Source organism: Giraffa tippelskirchi, chromosome 1, assembly GCF_054371585.1.
Source record: "Giraffa tippelskirchi isolate mGirTip1 chromosome 1, T2T-mGirTip1v1.2.pri, whole genome shotgun sequence".
NCBI lineage: Eukaryota > Metazoa > Chordata > Mammalia > Artiodactyla > Giraffidae > Giraffa > Giraffa tippelskirchi.
This window is the reverse complement of record NC_137275.1, coordinates 210,240,008-210,263,665: the sequence shown is the minus strand read 5'-3', so window position 1 is coordinate 210,263,665 and position 23,658 is coordinate 210,240,008. Positions and strand designations below refer to the sequence as shown.

The 23,658-nt window shown below is 36.4% G+C and overlaps 1 protein-coding gene across 2 annotated transcripts in view; it reads right to left on the bottom strand.

Annotated features, from left to right (window-relative positions):
• TMEM38B (transmembrane protein 38B) overlaps nt 1–23,658 on the bottom strand; it is a 65,972-nt gene that overhangs the window by 3,975 nt on the left and 38,339 nt on the right. The window contains exons 5-6 of one of the 2 annotated variants that reach the window (XM_081525386.1): nt 18,385–18,502; nt 14,242–16,505 (exon numbers count right to left, since the gene is read on the bottom strand). In XM_081525386.1, coding sequence (XP_081381512.1) covers nt 16,410–16,505; nt 18,385–18,502 — 214 coding nt within the window. In that variant the 3' untranslated portion in view covers nt 14,242–16,409. Of the gene's footprint in view, nt 1–14,241; nt 16,506–18,384; nt 18,503–23,658 lie in introns of those variants that run through there. The other variant, XM_081525376.1, reaches the window with a different exon arrangement.

Genomic DNA, 23,658 nt, shown 5'->3' with positions numbered 1-23,658 from the left:
CAGTTGCTCAGTTGTAGCCAACTGTTTGCAACCCCATGGACTGAAGTCCACCAGGCTCCTCTGTCTATGGAATCCTCCAGGCAAGAATACTGGAGTGGGTAGCTATTTTTTTCTTCAGGGAATTTTCCTGACTTAGGGATTGAGCCTGGGTCTCCCATATTGCAGGCGGATTCTTTACTGTCTGAGCCACCAGGGAAGCCCCCTATTTCTCTTTAGGTCTGTCATTATTTGCTTTGTATATTTATGTAGATACATAAATATCTGCAACCAATGGACATGACTTTGAGTAAACTCTGGGAGATAGTGAAGGACAGGGAAGTATGGCATGCTGCAGTCCACGAGGTCTCAAAGAATCGGACAGACTTAGCGACTGAACAACAACAAACGTTTGCAAATGTTATATACCCTGTTAGACTGACCCCTTTATCATTACTTACTATCCTTCTTTCTAATTAGTCTTTTTTTTAAGTCTATTTTATCTGATATAAGCAGAGCTACCCCAATTTTCTTTTGGCTTTCATTTGCAGAAAATATACTTTTCCATCTCTTCACTTTCAGTCTGTTTCTCTGGACCAAGGATTTGGTCTGGACCAACAGTCACTTTCTCTCCTTACATCTGAAGTGAATCTCTTGCAGGCAGCACAGAAATGGGACTTACTTTTTTTTTTTATCCATTCAGTCACTCTATGTATTATAAATAGAGAATTTAGTCAATTTGCATTTAAAGTAATTAATAAGTATGTGAATGCTTGCGTGCTAAGACTTCAGTTGTGTCCTACTCTTTGCGACCCTACTTACTGTCATTTAGTTAATTGTCTTCTGGCTGTTTTGTAGGTCCTCTCTGGTACTTTCATTCCTTGCTCTCTTCTCTTATGGCTTGATGACTTTCTTTAGAATGCTTAGATTACCTTCTCATCATCTTTTGTGTATTTATCATGAAACTTTCATATAGCAACCTACATAAGTAACAGTCTACTTTAAGTTGACAACAACTTAAATGCATTTTAAAGCTTTGTATTTTTACTCTTCCCCTCAACATTTTTTATGTTTTTGATATTATATTTTACATCTTTTTATCTTGTATGTATTCCTTCATTGTTGTAGTTATGGTTTTACTACTTTCATTTTTTAAGATTCATACTAGCTTTATAAGTGATTAAGCTACTACCTTTCCTATATATTTATTATTCTTTACCAGTGAGATTCATATTTTCATGTTTTGTTGTTACTAATTAGCACCCTTTTCTTTCAGCTTAAAGAAGTCCCTTTAACACTTCTTGTAAGGCCAATGTAGTGGTGATGGACTCCTTTAGCTTTTGCTTGTCTGGAAAAATTCTTTAACTCTCCTCTAATTTTTAATGTAACTCTGCCAGGTAGAGTAATCTAGACTAGAATTTTTTTTCCCCTCAGTAATTTGAATATATCATGCTACTCCTTTTTGGCCTGCAAAGTTTCTGCTGGAAATATCTGCTCATAGTCTTATGGGGGTTTCTTTATAACATAACACATCGTTTTTCTCTTGCTGCTTTTAAGAATCTCTCTTTTGCCTTAAACTTTTAACATACTAATTATAATATTCACTTTCCTGGTGGTCCACTGGTTAAGAATCTTCCTGCAAATGCAGGGGACATGGGTTTCAATCCTTGGTCCAGGAAGATCCCACATGCAAGCTGCCACACGCCACGGAGCAACTAAGCCCGTGTGTCACAAAATACTGAAGCCAGCACGCTCTAAGGCCTGTGCTCCACAACAAGAGAAACCATCTCAATGAGAAGCCCACACACTGCAATCAAGAGTAGCCCCCACTCACCACAACTAGAGAAAGCCTGTGCACAGCAATGAAGACCCAGTGCAACCATAAATCAATTAATATTTTTAAAAAGAATCATTAATTATAATGTGTCTTGGTGTGGGTCTCTTTGGGGTCCCCTTATGTGGAACGCTCAGGGCTTCCTGGATCTGCATGTCTGTTTCCTTCCCCAAATTAGGTAAGTTTTCAGGCATTATTTCTTCAAATAATTCTTCTGCCCCTTCCTCTCTCCTATCTCCTTCTGGGAGCCCTGTTATGTGAATGTTAGTCCTTCTGAGATTGTTCCATAAATTCCCTAAATTATCTTCACTTTCTTTTGTTCTTCTTTCTTTTTGCAGCTCTCAATGGGTGAGGTCTACTGCCTGGTCTTTAAGTTCACTGATCCTTTTTGCTTCCATCTGGTCTGCTGTTGTACCCCTGTGGTAAATGTCTTAGTTCAGTTAGTATAGTCTTCAGCTATGTGACTCTAGTACTTTCTTATATTTCCTATTTTCTATATTGAAGTTCTGTGTTCAAAATGCATTCTTAATTTAATCTTCAGGAGAAGCAAATTAAGCTAGATTCTAGGGAAAAAAATGTCTGTTCTCTATAACTTTACACTTAACTAATGGAAAAGAAGGCAACTCCTTAACAATAATAAAAGATACCACATTTGTGAGTGCCAAATGAGAAGCATAAACAAAAAAAAAGAATACATTTAGTAACCAAAGGAAATAATAAGACAAAATATCATTTACAGTCTACACCAAATGACCAATAATAGCTATTACTACTAGGCACTTAACATGTGCTAGAGCTGTGTGATACATGTTTGTATTACTTTATTCTCTTTAAATATAATCCAAAAACTACTCTATCATTACTCTCATCATAAAGATATAGAACTCAGGTTCTGACATGTTAAGTAATTTGTTCAAAGTCACAGAGCTAGTAAGTGGTAAAGTAGTTTGGAACACTCAGATTTTGACTTCAATCACTAAATATACTGCAGTCTACTAAAGTCACAGTCCTCCAGTAAAGTATAGAATAGTGCCAGTAGGAGGGAATATACTAAGTCTTTAGCCTTACAAAATTTCCCATATATAAATTGAAATAGTGAGAGGTAGAATAGAGAGAAGTATCAACCTATTATCTGGCAAAATATACAATGTTCAGAGATATTTGGATTTGCTCAAGAAATTATCCTGGTACCAAAATGAATCTGAGAGAACTTTACAATTCAGAAAGGTTCCAAAAAGTCTATGAATTTTCAAGAGTCAATTCCTCCAGCAGATCACAGATAATGAATCAAACTAGGTATTTTTTGGAATTAAATACTCACAAGAGGTACCTACATAATCAGCTTTCTTAAGGACAATGGAATCAAGAGTAAATTTCTAGTATCTGCAAAAAGTTTAGGTAGTGGGGAGCTGGAGACAAAGTAGGTGTCCATTACAAGAAGAATGTAAAAGTAAAATAAACACTGTGTAATTATTAAAAGTAATAAAGTCATATGGAAAAATTCTTAAGATACATTGTTAGATGAAAATGCGACAAAGAACAAAAGCTCTAATATACTATCGTTGATATTAATTTAAAAATGCACACACACATAAGCATTGTGAATGTACTAAACGCCACTGAATTGTATAATCTTAAATAGCTGAATTTGCTATGCCACTTTGACCTCAATAAAAATAAACAAATAAAAAATGAACACTTTTACTGCGTGTACATAAACTACAGGCCAACCATGACTAAATAGCTTATATCAGACTAGTATCCCAACAGAATCAATATCAAAGACACAAATACATAAAACAACTGTTAAAAGGCACTGGAGTACAATCAATACAGGTATAACCTGGTGGGATTATGATCCCTAAAGAAAGGAAGTTGAACAAAATGAACTTCACATTTATCTTGGCATTTTCTTTTAAGGAGAGAACAACAGCTGGGAGGCCAAAGAGCTGAGAAGCCTGCTGCTTGATGCTGGGAAGACAGGTTGGAGTTCAAAGTCAGGCAAGATGGAGCTGCCCAGGGGTACAACTCAGGCTTAAACTGAGACCCCCAAAAGGATCACATTCTAGAAAGGCAAATCTGAACTACAATAGCATTAACAAAGCCTAAAACCAACAGGAGTTGTGCATTAAACTTGGCTGCCAAAAGAATGTTGAGTGTAATCCCTGACCTCAAAGATCTTACAGACTAGTCAGACAGGTAAGCAGATCAGTAATTATACAACAGCAGTGGAGTAAGTGCAGAGATAGACACTTGCCCAGAAATGTTAAGAAATGGATTTGGAAATCATTATGATACAAGTAAAAGGTAAAGGCATAGATATGAACTGGATCACCTAGAGAGAATACAGAATGAGAAGAGTCCAAATACAGTGTTAACATCCGAGCTTATGTCATTACTGGTTAAGATCCACGAAGAATTTCTTTAGATAAAATTATTCTTTAGAATAAAGAGTTACAATGAGATGTACTACCATAATTATTCTGGTCATAGCTTGAATTCATGGACTGTCAACAAAATACAAAAGAATTCAGATCAAACAAGGGTCCACTGTCTGGAAAACAGCAATGTATTTTTATAAAATCCAGAAAAGAAGAGTGTCAGGAACTAAAGTAATTCCTGAGAATGTGAACTATAGTTAAGTATTTTTCAAAGTCAAGTTTTAATAGAATTTCCACTCCTGGTAGGACTCATGACTCAGCTGAGGAATACTGTTGACATCACAAATTACTGCTGAGATAGACTTACGAGGTTCATGGACAGATTTCTGTGAATTCAGCCTCTTCTTAGGGCTTGATTCAGCAAGGTGACACAAATATAATGGTGACAAATGAAATGAACCCTTATTCTTCTACAAATAAAACATAAAACTTTCCCTATTCAGCAAGTTATTAAAAGAAAAAGCATATTACCTAAATTAAACACCATTTGACTTCACAGTCTCTAACTTAAAAAGGGAAGGAAACCAAAGAATCTAAAAACTTTAAAGATACTCTGATATTTAAACATATTCTAAAACATAAATTAATTCCAGTAAAGAAATTGTTTGAAGCCTTCCACATTCTTTATATCTCATATTGTATCATTTCAAAATATGCCCAGAAAAATGTGATCTGAAACATAAGTTCCTCAAAGGCACAACTAGGACTCATATACTTTTATATCCTCTATAGTGCGTAGCAATGAGAATAGAGTACAATGAATAAACACAACTTCTATATCACATGAATAATTCAAAGACTATTATAATACTCTGTATAAGCAAAATTTGCAAAATTAATCCAGAACATACTTCTTCCTGTCTCCATCTGCCCAAATTCAAACATCCTTTGCAGTGTAACTGCAAGGTGTCTTTTCCATTAAACCTTCTCCAACACACTCTAATGAGAATCATGTTGCTTATAATAAGCTTCTAGAATATGGCACATTCAACCAGGTTTTCTGGTCACTCTATACTTCTTCATTGGTGATATCACTCACTCAGACATTAATAATTATTAACCTGAATGACTGTCAAATCTTCAGATCCTCATTTTTATAAATCTCTTCAGTAATCTGGTCAAGTAAATTGTTCATAGCCTTAGATAAATAAGTATGAGAGAATTAAATACAGAGAGACCTATGAAAGAACATTTTGGTCATTTATCAGTCAGTCAACAAATATATATTAAAAGTCTACTACAGGCACCAGACACAATGCTAGGGATACAGTGATGAATAAAACAAACTTGGTCCCTATTCTCACGAAGTTTAAAAGCATAGTGCTTTGTATTTCTTTTTAGACAATAACATCTTGAAGAAAGAGTCAATGTATCGCAAAAACTATTACAATATTGTAAAGTAATTAGCCCCCAACTAAAGTAAATAAATTTATTAAAAAAAAAAAAAAAAGAAAGAGTCTGTGTTTTAGTCAAAGTTTATGTGTCCATTTGTATCTCCCAAAGAGCTTAATACCACTGTCCCTCATTCATGTATTCAACAGTACTATACTATCTGAATAGTAAGTAATTAAGTGTTAGTCACTCAGCCGTGTCCGATTCTTTGTGACCCCATAGACTGTAGCCCACGAGTCTCCTCTGTCCACGGAATTCTCCAGGCAAGAATACTGGAGTGGGTTGACATTTCCTTCTCCAGGGGCTCTGACTGACCTGAAGACACCTCTCAAAAGCATCCAGCATAACTGACCATCCCTTTTAATACCATCTCCTGGTTTTCAGCAGCTTCCTTCCAGTTTCTCACTTTGGATCTTCCTTCTCTAAATATTAGAAAATCTCATGACTTTGTCCTTTCTCCTGTCTCTAGCTTTTGTCCCTATGTCACATAACTGCCTCCCTAAGATAATTTATAAACCAAATACAATCTTAGTAAAAATACTACAAATTCTATTACGGAGTTAGACAAACTACCATTAAAAGTTCATATCAATATGCCAAAAAAACTGAAAATAAACAAACATGCCAGAATATCCAGAAAAGATTGAAAAAGAAAAAGTGCCTGGTTCTCTTTGTAAATAGGATACGTAGAGATGACACCACTCTTATGGCAGAAAACAAAGAAGAACTAAAGAGCCTCTTGATAAAAGTGAAAGAGGAGAGTGAAAAAGTTGGCTTAAAACTCAACATTCAGAAAACTAACATCATAGCATTTGGTCCCATCACTTCATGGCAAATAGACGGGGAAACAACGGAAACAGTGACAGACTTCATTTTTGGGGGCTCCAAAATCACTGCAGATGGTGATTGCAGCCATGAAGTTAAAAGATGCTTGCTCCTTGGAAGAAAAGTTATAACCAACCTAGACAGCATATTAAAAAGTACAGCTATTACTTTGCCAACAAAAGTCCATCTAGTCAAAGCTATGGGTTTTCCAGTAGTCATGTATGGATGTGAGAGTTGCACTATAAAGAAAGCTGAGCGCCAAAGAATTGATGCTTTGAACTGTGGTGTTAGAAAACACTCTCGAGAGTCCCTTGGACTGCAAGGAGATCCAATCAGTCCATCCTAAAGGAGATCAGTCCCGAATATTCATTGGAAAGACTGATGCTGAAGCTGAAGCTCCAATACTTTGGCCACCTGATGCAAAGAGCTGACTCATTAGAAAAGACCCTGATGCTGAGAAAGACTGAAGGCAGGAGGAGAAGGGGACGACAGAAGATGAGATCGTTGGATGGCATCACCGACTCAATGGACATGAGTTTGAGCAAGCTCCTAGAGTTGGTGATGGATAAGGAGGCCAGGTGTGCTGCAGTCCATGGGGTTGCAAAGAGTGGGACATGACTAAGCGATTGGACTGAACTGAAATCAGACTTTAATTTTTGCCAATCTGATAAACAAGAAATGGTATCTGAGTGTTATTTTCATTAATACATTCCCAAATGAGTGAGCCTCAAATGTTTTCGTATGTTTAAGGGACACCTTCATATCTTTTCTGAGTGAACTGGCTATTGATAAATTTCCTTTTTCTATTAGGTTTTTAATCCTTTATCCCTGAATTTTTTTTTTCATGTTCAAAAGTGTTTATGAACTGCTGACTTATCAGAGCTCTACAAGAGATATTTTTAAGGTTAAAATCTTGTTATGAACTATTTTTTCATGATAAAACATATGTGGAAAAGGGGATTTTTTTCTTTTTTTTACTTAAGTATAGTTGATTTACAATGTCGTGTTACAATGGTGTCATATTACACAGTGATATATATATATATATTCATGTATATATACACATATATACATGCATATACACACATACACATACATTTTCTTTTCCAGATTCTCTTCCCCTATAGGTTATTACAAAATATTGAGCACAGTTCCCTGTGGTACACACAAGGCCCATGATACTTATCTATTTTATATATAGTAGTGTGTATATGCCAGAAGTTTTTACACAGCAAAGCAAACCACAAATGAAACAAAAAGACAACCTATGGACTGAGAGAAAATATTTGCAAATGATGCAACTGACAAAGTATTAAACTCCAAAATATACAAATAGTTCATGTACCTCAGTATCAGCAAAGCAAAAACTCAACCAAAAAATGGGCGGAAAATCTAAACAGACATTTCTCCAAAGAAAACATACAGATAGCCAGTAAGCACATGAGAAAATGCTGCTGAAAAACACTACTAATTGTCACAGAAATGCAAATCAATACTACAGAGAGGTATCACCGTGTACCAGTCAGAATGCCTGTCATCAAAAAAATCTATAAATAATAAATGCCGGAGATGGTGTGGAGAAAAAGGAATCCTCCTACACTGTTGGTGGGAATGTAATTTGGTAGCTACTATGGAGAACAGTACAGAGGTTCCTTAAAAAAATAAAAATAGAGCTACCATATGATTCTGTAATCCCACTCCTGGGCATATACCTGGAGAAAACCATAATTTGAAAAGATACCTGCACTCCAATGTTCACTGCAGCACTGTTTACAACAGTCAAGACATTGAGGCAACCTAGATGTCCATCAATAGATGAATGGCTAAAGATGTGGTAGATACACACAATGGAATATTACTCATCCAGAAAAAGGAAGAAAAAGTACCATTTGCAGCAACATAGATGAATCTAGAGATTATTATTTAGTGAAATAAGAGAAAGATAAATATCATATGATATTGTTCACATGTGGAATTGAAAAAAATGATACAAATGAACTTATATATAAAACAGAAACAGACCCATAGGCATGGAAAACAAACTTATCGCCACCAAAAGGGAAACTGGTGGGGGAGGGGGGATTAATTAGGAATATGGGATTAACATATATACACTACTACATATAAAAGAGATAACCAACAAGAACCTACTAGATAACACAAGGAACTATATATTTAATATTTTACAATAGCCTTTGACTGTGTGGATCACAATAACCTGTGAAAAATTCTGAAGGAGATGGGAATACCAGACCACCTGACCTGCCTCTTGAGAAACCTGTCTGCAGGTCAGGAAGAAACAGTTAGAACTGGACATGGAACAACAGACTGGTTTCAAATAGGGAAAGGAGTACGTCAAGGCTGTATATTGTCACCCTGCTTATTTAACTTATATGCAGAGTACATCATGAGAAATCCTGGGCTGGAGGAAGCATAAACTGGAATCAAGATTGCCAGGAGAAATATCAATAACCTCAGATATGCAGATGACACCACCCTTATGGCAGAAAGTGAAGAAGAACTTAACAGCCTCTTGATTAAAGTGAAAGAGGAGAGTGAAAAAGTTGGCTTAAAGCTCAACATTCAGAAAACTAAGATCATGGCATCCGGTCCCATCACTTCATGGCAAATAGATAGGGAAACAGTAGAAACAGTGGCAGACTTTATTTTTTGGGGGCTCCAAAATCACTGCTGATGGTGATTATAGCCATGAAATTAAAAGACGCTTACTCCTTGGAAGGAAAGTTATGACCAACCTAGACAGCATATCAAAAAGCAGAGACATTGCTTTGTCAACAAAGGTCCGTCTAGTCAAGGCTATGGTTTTTCCAGAGATCATGTATGGATGTGAGAGTTGCACTATAAAGAAAGCTGAGTGCCGAAGAATTGATGCTTTTGAAGTGTGGTGTTGGAGAAGACTCTTGAGAGTCCCTTGGACTGCAAGGAGATCCAATCAGTCCAGCCTAAAGGAGATCAGTCCTGGGTGTTCATTGGAAAGACTGATGTTGAAGCTGAAATGCCAATACTTTGGCCACCTGATGCGAAGAGCTGACTCATTTGAAAAGACCCTGATGGTGGGAAAGATTGAAGGCAGGAGGAGAAGGGAACGACAGAGGATGAGATGTTTGGATGGCATCACCAACTCAACGGACATCAGTTCAGTTCAGTCGCTCAGTCGTGTCCGACTCTTTGCGACCCCATGAATTGCAGCACGCCAGGCTTCCCTGTCCATCGCCAACTCCCAGAGTCTACCCAAACCCATGTCCTTCGAGTCAGTGATGCCATCCAACCATCTCATCCTCTGTCGTCCCCTTCTCCTCCTGCCCACAATCCTACCCAGCATTAGGGTCTTTTCCAATGAGTCAACTCTTCACATGAGGTGGCCAAAGTATTGGAGTTTCAGCTTCAACATCAGTCCTTTCAATGAACACCCAGGATTGATCTCCTTTAGGATGGATTGACTGGATCTCCTTGCAGTCCAAGGGACTCTCAAGAGTATTCTCCAACACCACACTTCAAAAGCATCAATTCTGCGGCGCTCAGCTTTCTTCACCGCCCAACTCTCACATCCATACCTGACCAATGGAAAAACCATAACCTTGACTAGATGGACTTTTGTTGGCAAAGTAATGCCTCTGCTTTTAAATATGCTATCTAGGTTGGCCATAACCTTCCTTCCAAGGAGCAAGGGTCTTTTAATTTCACGGCTGCAATCACCATCAGCAGTGATTTTGGAGCCCCAAAAAATAAAGTCTGACACTGTTTCCACTGTTTCCCCATCTATTTCCCATGAAGTGATGGGACCAGATGCCATGATCTTCGTTTTCTGAACGTTGAGCTTTAAGCCAACTTTTTCACTCTCCTCTTTCACTTTCATCAAGAGGTTCTTTAGTTCTTCTTCACTTTCTGCCATAAGGGTGGTGTCATCTGCATATCTGAGGTTATTGATATTTCTCCCGGCAAACTTGATTCCAGCTTGTGTTTCTTCCGGCCCAGCATTTCTCATGATGTACTCTGCATACAACTTAAATAAGCAGGGTGACAATGTACAGCCTTGACGTACTCCTTTTCCTATTTGGAACAAGTATGTTGTTCCATGTCCAGTTCTAACTGTTGCTTCCTGACCTGCATACAGGTTTCTCAACAGACAGTTCATGTGGTCTGGTATTCCCATCTCTTTCAGAATTTTCCACAGTTTATTGTGATCCACACAGTCAAAGGCTTTGGCATAGTCAATAAAGCAGAAATAGATGTTTTTCTGGAACTCTCTTGCTTTTTTGATGATCCAGCAGATATTGGCAATTTGATCTCTAGTTCCTCTGCCTTTTCTAAAACCAGCTTGAACATATGGACGTGGGTTTGGGTAAACTCTGGCAGTCGGTGATGGACAGTGAGGCCTGGTGTGCTGCAGTTCATGGAGTTGCAAAGAGTCAGACATGACTGACAGACTGAACTGAACTGAACTGAATAACTTATAAGGGAAAAGAATCTGAAAAAGAATAATATATGAACATATATATGTATATATAAACCACTTTGTTGTACTTCTAAAACATGAAGACAACACTGTAAGTCAATCATACTTCGATAAAATTTTAAAAAACCGAAAACATGAAAGCAAAGTCCAGATCTTTCAAACAAACTGATGAAACTAATAAACCTCTAGTTAGACCAATTTGAAAAGAGAGAAAAAGATACAAATGATCAATACCAGAAATGAAACTGGAGACACACGAAAAGGATAACAAAGACTACTAACAACAATTTCATGTTAACAAAATCAAACATTTAAATGGCACTTAAGAAATGAGTGAAATGTACAACTTACCAAAATGAACACAAATAAAATAGATAATGTGAACTGTCCTATACCAAATGCCTAAAATAATGCCAAATCTACATAAACTCTTTCAGAGAGTAAAGAATTGAACATTTCTCAACATATTTAATAAGCTTAGTCTTACAATGATACAAAACCAGACAGATTACAAAGAAAACATATTTCACGAACACAATGGAAAAAAATACTTGGAAAATATTAACAAATTGAATCTGGCAATGCACAAAGAAAGATACATCATGACAAACCAAGGTTTATGACAGAAATGAAAGGTTTATACAACATTTAAAAAAATAAATCAGTATAATCCACTCTTTTAACAGAACCAAACAAAAATTCTGGAGCTGAAGAACACACTAAACGAGACAGAAGAATGAATTAGAAAGCACTGGAAATAGAGCAAAACCATGTGGAAGAGAGAATTAGTGAGCTTGAAAATAAAAATCTAGAAATGTTAGAAGTAGAAGAGGAAAGAGACTCAAGATATTTTAAAAATAGGAAAATTCTATGAGAGAGATCTGACTCTTAGGAAAGGCAACATTAGGGTAATTGGTAACCCAGAAAGAAAAGAAAGGAAGAAGGGAGCAGCTTACCTTTTTTAAAAAAAATTAATAGCTGAGAACTTCCAAAAGTTGGGAAAAGAACTGGATATTTAAATCCATGAAAAAATACTCAACCACCTCAATGCAAAAAGACCTTCTCGAAGACATATTATATTAAAATTGTCAAAAGTCAGTCAAAGAAAGAATTTTTAAAAAAGAATAGTAACCTACAAAGGAACCCTCATTAGGCTATCAGTAGATTTCTCAGCAGAAACTCTATAGGCCAGGAGGAAGTAAAAAGACATTCTCAAAATACTGAAAGGTAAAAACTGTCAGCCAAGAATACTCTATCCAGCAAAGTCATCATTTGGTTTTGTTTGTTCCCAGACAAAAACTTCGTGAGTTTAACACTAGGGCTGCCTTACAAGAAACATAATAAATAAAAAGGTAAAAGCACACAATATTTTCAGTAAGGTAACAAACAGAATCAGAGAAGTGCAACTCAAATACCAAAATACTTTTTTAAAAATTTAATTATAGCATTAAGGTTAAAGGGAAGAGGGAGAAGAAAAATAACTACAGCTATTTCAATATGGTAACAAATTCAGAACATAAAATGGAAATCAGAGATAACAAACAGACAACAGGAGAAGAAAAAAAGGAGAGAACTTACGTAAGTAAATGAAGATAAAATACTATCCATGGAAAAAGGATTATTTTATCTATGATGTGGTATTATCTATGATTTCATGTTAACCACAAAACATAAATCTAGAGCAAGACATGAAACAGAGAAAAAGAAGAAACTGAGAAGAACATCATAGAAAACCACCAAACAAAATGGTAGACAGAAACACAAGGAAAAGAAACAATGGAGATATGGAGCAATCAAAAAACAAAAGATAAAATAGCAGTACTAAGTCCTCATCTACCTACAATTACCCTAAATATAAATGAATTAAATTTACCAATCAAAAGACACAGAGTAGTTGGATGAATTAAAAACAAGACCCAACTATATGTGCTCCAAAAGACTCACCTCAGCTCTAAAGACAAATATAGGCTTCAAGTGAAGTGATGAAAGATGATACTTCAGAGACAGCAGCCAAAAGAAAAACAAGTGTAGCCATACTCATATCAGACAAAACAGACTTCAAGTCAAAAAATTCAACAAGAGACAAAGATGGACAATATTTAATGATAAAGATGACAGTGCATCAAGAAGACATTAACAGTTATTAATATTATATATGCACCTAACATAGGAACACCAAAATATATAAAGCAATTAACAGACCTAAAGGGAGAAATTGATAGCAACACAGTAGTAGTAGGGGACTCTAACACACCACTACATCGCTGGATAGATCATCCAGACAGAAAGTCAATAAGGAAACAGCAGCATTAAATGAAACACTAAATCAGATAGATTTGATAGATTTGCATAGAGCAGTCCATCCAAACACAGCAGAATACATATTCTTCTCAACTGCACACAGAATTTTCTCAAGGATTGACCATATGCTGGAACACAAGTCTCAGTAAATTTAAGAAGGCTGAAATCAGATCAAGAATCTTTTTCAATCATAATGGTATAAAACTAGAAATCAACTACCAGAAGAAAATGGAAAAAAAGTCACAAATAGGTGGAGACTAAACAACGTGTTACTTAACTATGGATCAATGAAGAAATCAAAGGAGAAATCAAAAACTACCTGAAGATAAATGAAAATAAATATGCAATACACCAAAATCTATGGGATGATACAGAAGTGGTACTAAGAATGAAGTTTATAGCACTAAAGGCATACTTCAAGGAACAAGAAAAAACTCAAATATACAATCTAACCTTACACCAAAAGAAACTTGAAAAAGAAGAACATGAAGTAGAAAGAAGGAAATAATGATCAGAATGGAAATAAAATAGACACTCAAAAGACAATAGAAAATATCAAACTAAGAGCTGTTTCTTTGAAAAGATAGGCAAAGATGACAAAGTTGGAGGGAAAAATGAGTAAAGGAGATCAACTGTACGGTGACAGATGGAAAATATGTTTTTTTAATTAAAAAAATATTTTTGGCCATACTGCACAGCTGGTGAGCTCTTAGTTCCCCCACCAGGGATTGACCTCAGGCCCCAGCAGTGGAAGCACAGAGTCCTAATCACTGAACCACCAGAGAATTCCCTACAGTAAACTTTTGATGGTGAGCATACAGCTGTAGTCTTTACATTAGTAGAATTACAATGTACACATGAAACTTGTGTGTTATAAACCAATGTTACCCAATTAAAGATAAATTTTTTAAAAAGTTAAACATAAGCTTTCCATATGACCCAATAATTCTACTCATATTTATCCAAGAAAAATGAAAATATATCTCCACACAAAGTAAACATGTTCATAGCAACTTTATTCGTAACAGTTCAGTTCAGTCGCTCAGTCGTGTCCGACTCTCTGTGACCCCATGAATTGCAGCACGCCAGGCCTCTCTGTCCATCACCAACTCCCGGAGTCTACCCAAACCCATGTCCATTGAGTCGATGATGTCATCCAACCATCTCACCCTCTGTCATCCCCTTCTCCTCCTGCCTTCCATCTTTCCCAGCATCAGGGTCTTTTCCAACGAGTCAGTTCTTTGCATCAGGTGGCCAAAGTATTGGAGTTTCAGCTTCAGCATCAGTCCTTCCAATGAATATTCAGGACTGATTTCCTTTAGGATGGACTGGTTGGATTTCCTTGCTGTCCAAGGGACTCTCAAGAGTCTTCTCCAACACCGTAGTTCAAAAGCATCAATTCTTCGGCACTCAGCTTTCTTTATAGTCCAACTCTCACATCCATACATGACTACGGGAAAACCCATAGCTTTGATTAGACAGACCTTTGTTGGCAAAGTAATGGCTCTGCTTTTTAATATGCTGTCTAGGTTGGTCATAACTTTTCTTCCAAGGAGCAAGCGTCTTTTAATTTTATGGCTACAGTCACCATCTGCAGTGACTTTGGAGCCCCTAAAAATAAAAGTCTGTCACTGTTTCCACTGTTTCCCCATCTATTTCCCATGAAGTGACGGGACCAGATGCCATGATCTTAGTTTTTTGAATGTTGAGTTTTAAACCAACTTTTTCACTCTCCTTAGATAAACAAATTGTGGAATATAATGCTACTTAGCAATAAAAAGGAATATGCAACAACATGGGTAAATCTCAAAAACCTTCTGCTGAGCAAAAGAAGCCAGACACCAAAGATGCATACTGTATGATTTCACCATGGGTGGTGTTTGGGATTTACTTGAGTAGAGAACAAGCAACTTATTCAAGTAATGGAAACATTCCATATCTTGGTTGTGGTGGTGGTTACATAGGTATACAAATTTACTGAAACTCTAGAATGAGTGTATTTTATTATGCAAATTATACTACAGTAAAGTTGATTTTTTTTTAAAGGAGCTCATTCCTAAGTTTTTTGTAAATGATTTTTTGCTAAAACATTTTTTAAGAGATCCTGATAATGCTGAGCTCTGTACTCTATACCTTGCAAGACTCACATAGGTTACAACTAGAAATGGAATTACTAATTCACAAGACACATAAATCTTCAACTTTGTCAGATATTGCCAAACTGCTCTCCCAAGTTGTTTTTGTTTCAACTCTAAATCCCTTTAAAGTAGTTTATACTCTTTGTCTTTACTTCCTCTTATTCACCTAGTCTATTAAAAATATTTTCTATTCTCTAACAGTCCATTGAAACTACTTTTACCAAGGTTACCAAATACCTCTTAATTTCAAAATCCAACAGCCTCTTTTCAGTTTTAATCTTTCTTGACCACTCCAGTCTCCTTTTGCTTTATTTCACAATTACACTATTTCACATAATGTCTTACACTGAGGAACCAAAAGATATTTCATGCTTCTGTAACTTTTCTCAAGTTGTCTCTGGTGGGAGAAAGTAAATTTGGCCAAAATAACCAAGTGAAGTGAAAGTCGCTCAGCTGTGTCCAACTCTTTGCAACCCCACAGATATACAGTCCATGGAATTCTCCAGGCCAGAATACTAGAGTAGGTAGCTTTTCCCTTCTTCAGGGGATCTTCCAAACCCAGGGATCGAACCCAGGTCTCCTACATTGCAGGCGGATTCTTTACCAACTGAGCTATCAGGGAATCCCAATAGCCAAATATATCCCAATATACAAACATCCCAATAGCCAAAAAAATAACCAAAGACAAGCCAAATATAAAACGTCATTTTTTTATCTTAAAAATGTACGTGAATTTTGAATTCTATTCCATAATATATTCCTATTCAACTTTAAACATTTAAAATAAATTAACATTGAGACTAATCAATGATACATAACGTATCATATTTATAATATAACTGTACATAATGTCAAAATATATCCCCTGAGTTATGTATAATTCTAGTCTGAGAAACATAAATGACTTACTCAAAATTGTGAAGCCTAGATTTTAACATGTCTAATTCCAAAGCCCATGTGCCTTCACCATACCAAGAGCCTGAGTTGGCACATGTTTCTTTCCTCTGAGACTTGAGTTTTAACAATCACAAAGGACTTTTGAAAGTGGGAAAAGTAGAACTAAGTCCTACTTGAAAGAAACTGGGACCTCCCCATGAGGAAGAATGTTCAGCTTGCTTGAGCTATGGAAGAAAGGAAAGGAGGATAAAAAGACAGGAGGGAGGGAAAGAAGGGAAGAAAAAAAAAAACGAGGAGAAGAAAGGATAAATTAAACATACTTCTCTCTAAAAGGAAGAAAATTAATAGATGAGACAGGGAAAATGTAACTATATATTTGAAACATAACCAACAAATATATATGTAGATAAAGGTAGACTCCCTATGCCTTCAAAATAAAGAATATATTTACTTTTCACACATACAGATAATAATTACAAAATCGCATCAATAACAGAAATAAAAATGAAGCCTCAACAAATATCATACAGTAACATACAGTTATCAACAATAACATACAGTTATATAATAACCACATATACTGTCCAAAATGCAGTTCTAAGAGAAATCATTTTTTAAAAAGATTTTTTTGGGGAGGACTTCCCCAGTGGTCCAACGCTTAAGACTTCACTTACATGCAATATTAGAATAGATAAATTTATAGGCATAAAGTAGATCACTGGTTGCCTACAGTTGATTGGAATGAGGAAAAACGTGAAGGGAATGCTAATGGGTATGAGGTTTATTTTGGGGTGATAAAAATGTTCTAATATTGACTGTGGTAACAGCAGCACATCTCTGTGCTAAAAACCATTGCACTGAACACTTTAGATGGATGAATTGTATAGTGTGTAAAATATACTTCAGTAAGGCTATTACCAAAAAACAAAACAGCTCAAAATTTAATGACTGGAAGAAGAGGGCACATATGAAAGAGATTTTGCCTTAGACATCTGAAGTACAACCACCACAGATGACCTCTAGTGCAAAGAATACGGGAAAAAAAATAAATGATCTCTACAGTGATTTGGTTCTTTCTAAGATATATATTTATATAACATATTCTGTTTTCCTTCTAAGCATCTCATAGCTTTGTTTTTAGCCAAAAATATCTAGGCTGACACAAAGTTATCTATAAGATTTCTCTAGGCTTAAATAATATTTTAAAAATCAACTGTATACCAGTGAAAAATATATAATAACTTTAAGAAGAATAACCAGAATTAGTCTCATATCATAAAGCTGCAAGTAAAATTCATAAGATGTGTCAGACAGTTATAGAATGATACATGTCATCTCCAATCCTGTCAACAATTGGTACAGTGAAGATGAGGAAATCACGATTCAGAGATATTAAGTAACTTTCCTATTCAGTGGTTAGACAACAAAGCTAGGATTTGAATTTAAGGCTGCCTGTCTCTCAAATCTATGATATCATACTATTTCCTATCTTTAAGAAAGGATAAAACATCCAATCAGGCAATAGTAATTAAAGAGATTAACCACAAATATGTACAAATGTAAAAATATTAAAAGTTTAATAAAAGAACTTCAGAGAACATCTACCCCAAGTACCTCATTTTACAAACGACACAACAGTTTGCAGTCTCTGATAAGGCTTGGCTATTTCCACTACTCTCTGGCCTTCAATGTATTACAAAGTCAAACTGTTAGTCAGTCATGCCTGACTCCTTGCAACCCCATGGATTGTAGCCTGCCAGGCTCCACTATCCATGGAATTCTCAAGGCAAGAATACTGGAGTGGGTTGCCATTCCCTTCTCCAGGGGATCTTTCTGACCCGGTGATCAAACCCGAGTCTCCTGCATTGCAGACAGATGTATTAAAAGGCTATCTGCAAATCCTTCATGATAGCCTCAGCATAAATCAAATGAGGACTCATAGAAGAGCTATGTTTCAGTAAGTCATGGATGTGCTGAATAAACTCCCCAAAATTGATATTTTTAGACTATCATACAAAATAATTATTTCTGTTACTTGCCTTATGCAGAATTCTGGTTACACAGAATCTACAATACTGATTTATTGCTACTTTGAACACCTACCTTTGTGGCCACAAGAAACACAGTAAAGAGGAACATAAGATTATGCCTTGATATTGCCAAATGCTTGGTTTGCTGGAATGTGAAGATAACTGATCCCAGCAGGGTTACCTTGGCAGGGCTGAAAATAAAACACATTTTAACTCCGTAAGTAATAAGCATGATTTATCTCTATATTTCTCAAAGATATTCTCAAAATATTAATTAAATGAGTTATTAGTAGATGTAACGCAAAAATGAATTCTATAAACTTTTGGAAATGCTGAGTTATATAAATACCTTTCTTCTCAGCATAAAGTATCAGATTTTAGAATGTTCATACATACTGTGACTTTCTGATAAAGACAGTGCTTTTCTATATGCAGTATTTCTGAATTGACCATATAACACTGTTTCAAAAGGATCTGAAAGTCCCATGTTCTATAGCATGATTTGAGAAAAGCATATTAATCCTGAAAAATCTTACAGTGCTAACCAAGCTCCTTGGGTGGGATGGGGAATGGAAAAGAAAGTCTTGATTTGTAGCAGTTCCTCATTTTCCACAGTGTAAATACCTTGTGGTATTCGCAGGTAATTTGATCCAGGACCCCCCACAAATACCAAAACTCACTGATGCTCAAATACCTTAAATAAACTGATGTATTTGCATATAATCTATGCACATCCTCCCACAAACTGTAAATAATCTCTAGAATATTTATAATACCAATATAATGTAAACGCTATGTAAACAGTTGTAAATACAATATAAATACTATGTAAACAGCTGTCAGCATATGAAAAATTCAATTTGCTTTCAGAAACTTTCTAGAATTTTTAAAAAGTATTTTTGGTCCACAGTTGGTTAATACACAAAGGCAGACACCTTGGATATAGAGGGCCAACTGAACTCCCACAGCCCACTTCAGGCTGCTGTGAGTAACTGCTCTCATAAAACAGCATGAGCCAGTACCAGCACATTACTTAGCTAACTCTGGTACAAAACATTAGCATTAGCCAATATCTTAAATTTAAAGTCTATTATAAGATATTAATCTACAAATAAGAAGTACTACTTTCATGTCATGTATTTGCCACACACTTAAAGTATATCTCAGTAACATCATTTTCTAGCTGTTCACACTACAACTAGAAAAAGATAAATAATAAACACTCAGAAAGCCATAGTGCAAAATATGACAAATGTAAAAGTCCCTATAAGTCACTTTGTGAAAAATAAGTTCTTTCTTTAATTAGTACAAGCTAAGGATTGAGTTCAAAACAGAATTAGGCTGGGGTAACAGGATTTGGATCTTGCTGGGCAACATTCCTGTTTTAGGACAGTGGTCCACAAGCTTTTTGACTGTGTATCTCTAATGGTAAAAGTGTTTAAGATACTCCTTAATCAATTATTAATCAATAACACTCCTTATATATCAATTATTTTATAAATTATGTACTGCTGCTAATTCACTTCAGTTGTGTCCGACTCTGTGTGACCCCACAGATGGCAGCCCACCAGGCTCCGCCGTCCCTGGGATTCTCCAGGCAAGAATACTGGAGTGGGTTGCCATTTCCTTCTCCAGTGCATGAAAAGGAAAAGTGAAAGTGAAGTCGCTCAGTCGAGTCCGACTCTTAGCAACCCCATGGACTGTAGCCTACCAAGCTTCTCCGTCCATGGGATTTTCCAGGCAAGAGTACTGGAGTGGGGTGCCATTGCCTTCATATATAATTATATCATAAAATGTACACCAAACTGACTTTTTTAAAATGATGAGATTTTAAAATTAGTTAATTCCACTAAGACATTGTCTTAATGTCATTTTGCTACTCTGTTTCTAATAGTTCAGTTTTTCTAACAGAGTGCCTCATCAAGGGCATCTCAGCATACACACACTGTATTTGGATTGTGTTCTCTTAGAGCACAAATTCACAAGCAGTGAATCGGAGGAGCAAGGATTGTGTAAACAATAAATTGGAGCAGGTGGTTGAAGCAGGGTTGGGATTTAGAAGACAGTGAGTTTCCTGTGAATCTAGGAAATAGCTATCTGCTTCCAAAATACAATGGTGGAACAGACAAAGGATAACAGCTGTAGACACTGCCATTCCAAAAGGGAGAAAATGCAAAGAAGAAAGTGATCACAGACCTATGCAATTTCAGAATTCAGCAGGGCAAATTCCATTAGATTTCAAGACCCAGGACTAACTCTCTGTGGCTTAAGGGGGTCCATTCTCCAAGTTTGCAGCTCTAATCTCTGCACTCATGACTCTGGCTTATTCACCTGTGACTCCAGCCTATGGGTCTAGCCTCAGTTTCTAAGCCCACAATTCCCACCTTAAAGCCATTCTTCTTTTTCCCTGAATGGTAGCACATGTCTACAGCTAAGAAGTTTTATCAGCCTGTTACTACCCATAGAATTTTGAGAGTCTGAATTCTTTTATTTCACTTTATCTCTGTCCTTTTCAGTCCAACCTGATAGTGATTCTGTTAATATAACATCTTCAAATATCTTTTGGGCTTCCTATGTGTGACACATGGGCTTCCCAGGTGGCAGAGTTGGTAAAGAATCTGCCTACCATTGCAGGAGACACAAGAGACACAGGTTCAATCCCTGGGTCAGGAAGTTCCCCTGGAGTAGGAAATTGCAACCCACTCCAGTATTCTTGCCAGGGAAATCCCATGGACAGAAGAGCCTGGCAGGCTACAATCCATGGAGTCACAAAGAGTCGGATACGACTCGGTGACTAAACAACAACACATATATATATTCATATGTTTCATATATTTATTACCAAATACTTTTGCACAGTGGAGAAAGCCTTTATGGTCTTAGAGCGTATGTATGTTGGAATAAACAGAATGTTGGTAGAAACATGAAGATTAGAGGTGCTGGTGAGGTCTCAGAAGGAAATGAGGAACATGATACTGGAAACTGAAAGAAAGGTATTTAGTTATATGTGCTACAGTTTTGTGGAAAGCATAATATGTAAGCAGTGAACTTGGTTATTCAGTTGAGATTTGGAAGCAAACTGCTTATGGTCTGAGTTGGTTTCTTCTTGCTTCTTACAATGAAGTGTGAGAGAAAAGCTTTGAATTGAGGAAATAACTGCTAAACAAAGAAACCAAGACTTGATGATTTGAGAAATTATCAGCTTATCCAGACTGTAAAAAATGACAAAATTATGAGAGTTATTCTTAGGAAAAGCTAGCTGTGGAGAGAAAGTTAAGGGTGTAGCTGGGCCAACTTTTGCAAGTGTTAAAGAGATTAGGTGTGTAATTCATGGATCCATTCAGCTCTCACAGCAGAATCCAGGAATAAAGATGAGATTATCCAGGAAAGGTCTGTGGAGGATCATCTTGGCTAATGGCATGGATCCCCTGTGTCATATTTGTGTGCGTGTGTGCTCAGTTGCTCAGTCATGTCCAACTCTTCATGATCCCATGGACTGTATACATATATACACACATGGCCTTCCCTGGTGGCTCAGCGGTAAAGAATCCGCCTGCCAATGCAGGAGACATGGGTTCGATCCCTGGTTAGGAAAATCCCCTGGAGAAGGGAATGGCAACCCACTTCAGTATTCTTGCCTGGGAAATTCCATGAACAGAGAAGCCTGGAGGGCTATTGTCCCTGGGAGCAGGAAAAGAGTCAGACACAACTGAACAGCTAACACTTCCACTTTCTCACACACACACACACACACAACTACTGTTTTCCAAGTTTACACACACACACACACATATATCTCCACACATACACAAAATATCATAATGGACCCCAAGATTTCACTTGACAAACTGTTAATCATTCATTCATTCACATAACATTTACTGACTATCTACTATGTGGTAGGTGCTCCAGATATAAAAGCAATCAAAAGAGAGAAAATCCCTGTACTCGGCCTCTGGAATTCTTTGAAGCAAGAGGGGAAGCCAAGGGGAGAGAAAAACAAACATAATGGATAAGTAAATTATAAAATATGATAAATGCTGGGGGGGCGGATAGAGGGAAGTGTTACAATTTTAAGTAAGGCAGTCCTCATTGAGAAGTTAAGCTCTGAAAAACTACTTTGAGCAAAGTAGATAAGGGAGCTAGCCATCTAAGGAAAAAGATTCTAGACAGAGAGAGAAGTTACGTTTTAAAACAGACAGCACCTGGCTTGTTCAAGGATACAGTGCAGTGAGCAGGGAGAGAACAGTGAGAGCTGAAGTCAAAGCAAATTGGGTGTGGTGGAGACACATATCTTGGAGGGTCTCAGAGGCCAGCTGGGCAAGACGCTGCACGGGTTTGAACACGGGAGAATCACAATTTGATTTCAGTTTTACACCCTTGAGAAATGTTTTATGGAAGAAATTTCAAGGCATATACTCAAAATGAGAAAAATGTCCCCTTTCACTAATGTCTTATTTATAACTTATCAATCAAAGCTTCCTTTGTTCTTTTTCTAAACTACCTCATTCAAGCTTTAAGGGATACATTCTAAGTTAAACATTCTGAAATCTATTGGTTCATTCAAACACATACTTCATCATTCATACTACTTCTCAACCCTCACTTTTAATCCATTCTAATGAGTTTATTTTACATGATGTCTTCCTCACCTTGCTTATTATGGCCACTAAAGCCTAAGTCTTTCCTTATTGAATTGTGCGAATGGTAACTATATTTCTCTATTTTCTTTTCAGGTGCATCAGGAACACATTTGTGACTTATTTGATTGGGTCAGTGTCTTTAGAGAAATCTAAAAATTAGATTCTCCTAATGGATGTAAAAGGTGGTTTGAATTGTACAAGCACAGAATGTGTTATTTCCTCTTTTTCTCATTTTTTGCATGTAGTTACTCAACTCTCATTTTTAAAGTAATTAACAGAGCTTTATGATAATGTATTGACTATTCGCATAAGTCTGACATTTTACTACCAGAACTATGAATAATTTGGAATCTGGGCAACAATGTAGCCATTAATGAAAATACCAAGAGCCTGCCACTGATTCCAGATAAGTCTGCTCCTGTTCTCAGTTCATAAATACTCTCTCCCCACAATTCTACAACAATCCAAGAGTTTTTGTTTGGTTTTATTTTCTAAGAGGAGGAACCCACAGAAAAAGTAATCAATACTTATTTTTAAAGCTACATTTAAGACAGCAGACTTTCTGGGGAAAAAAAAAAATAGGTTTCCTGGTTTTCTTCCCATTATCATTTTATTTGTCTTTCTGTATGTTTGTTTCATTCACATTTAGAGTCCAAAAAATGTTTTAAAAATAAATTTGGTTAAATCTAAAGATAAAAGACCAC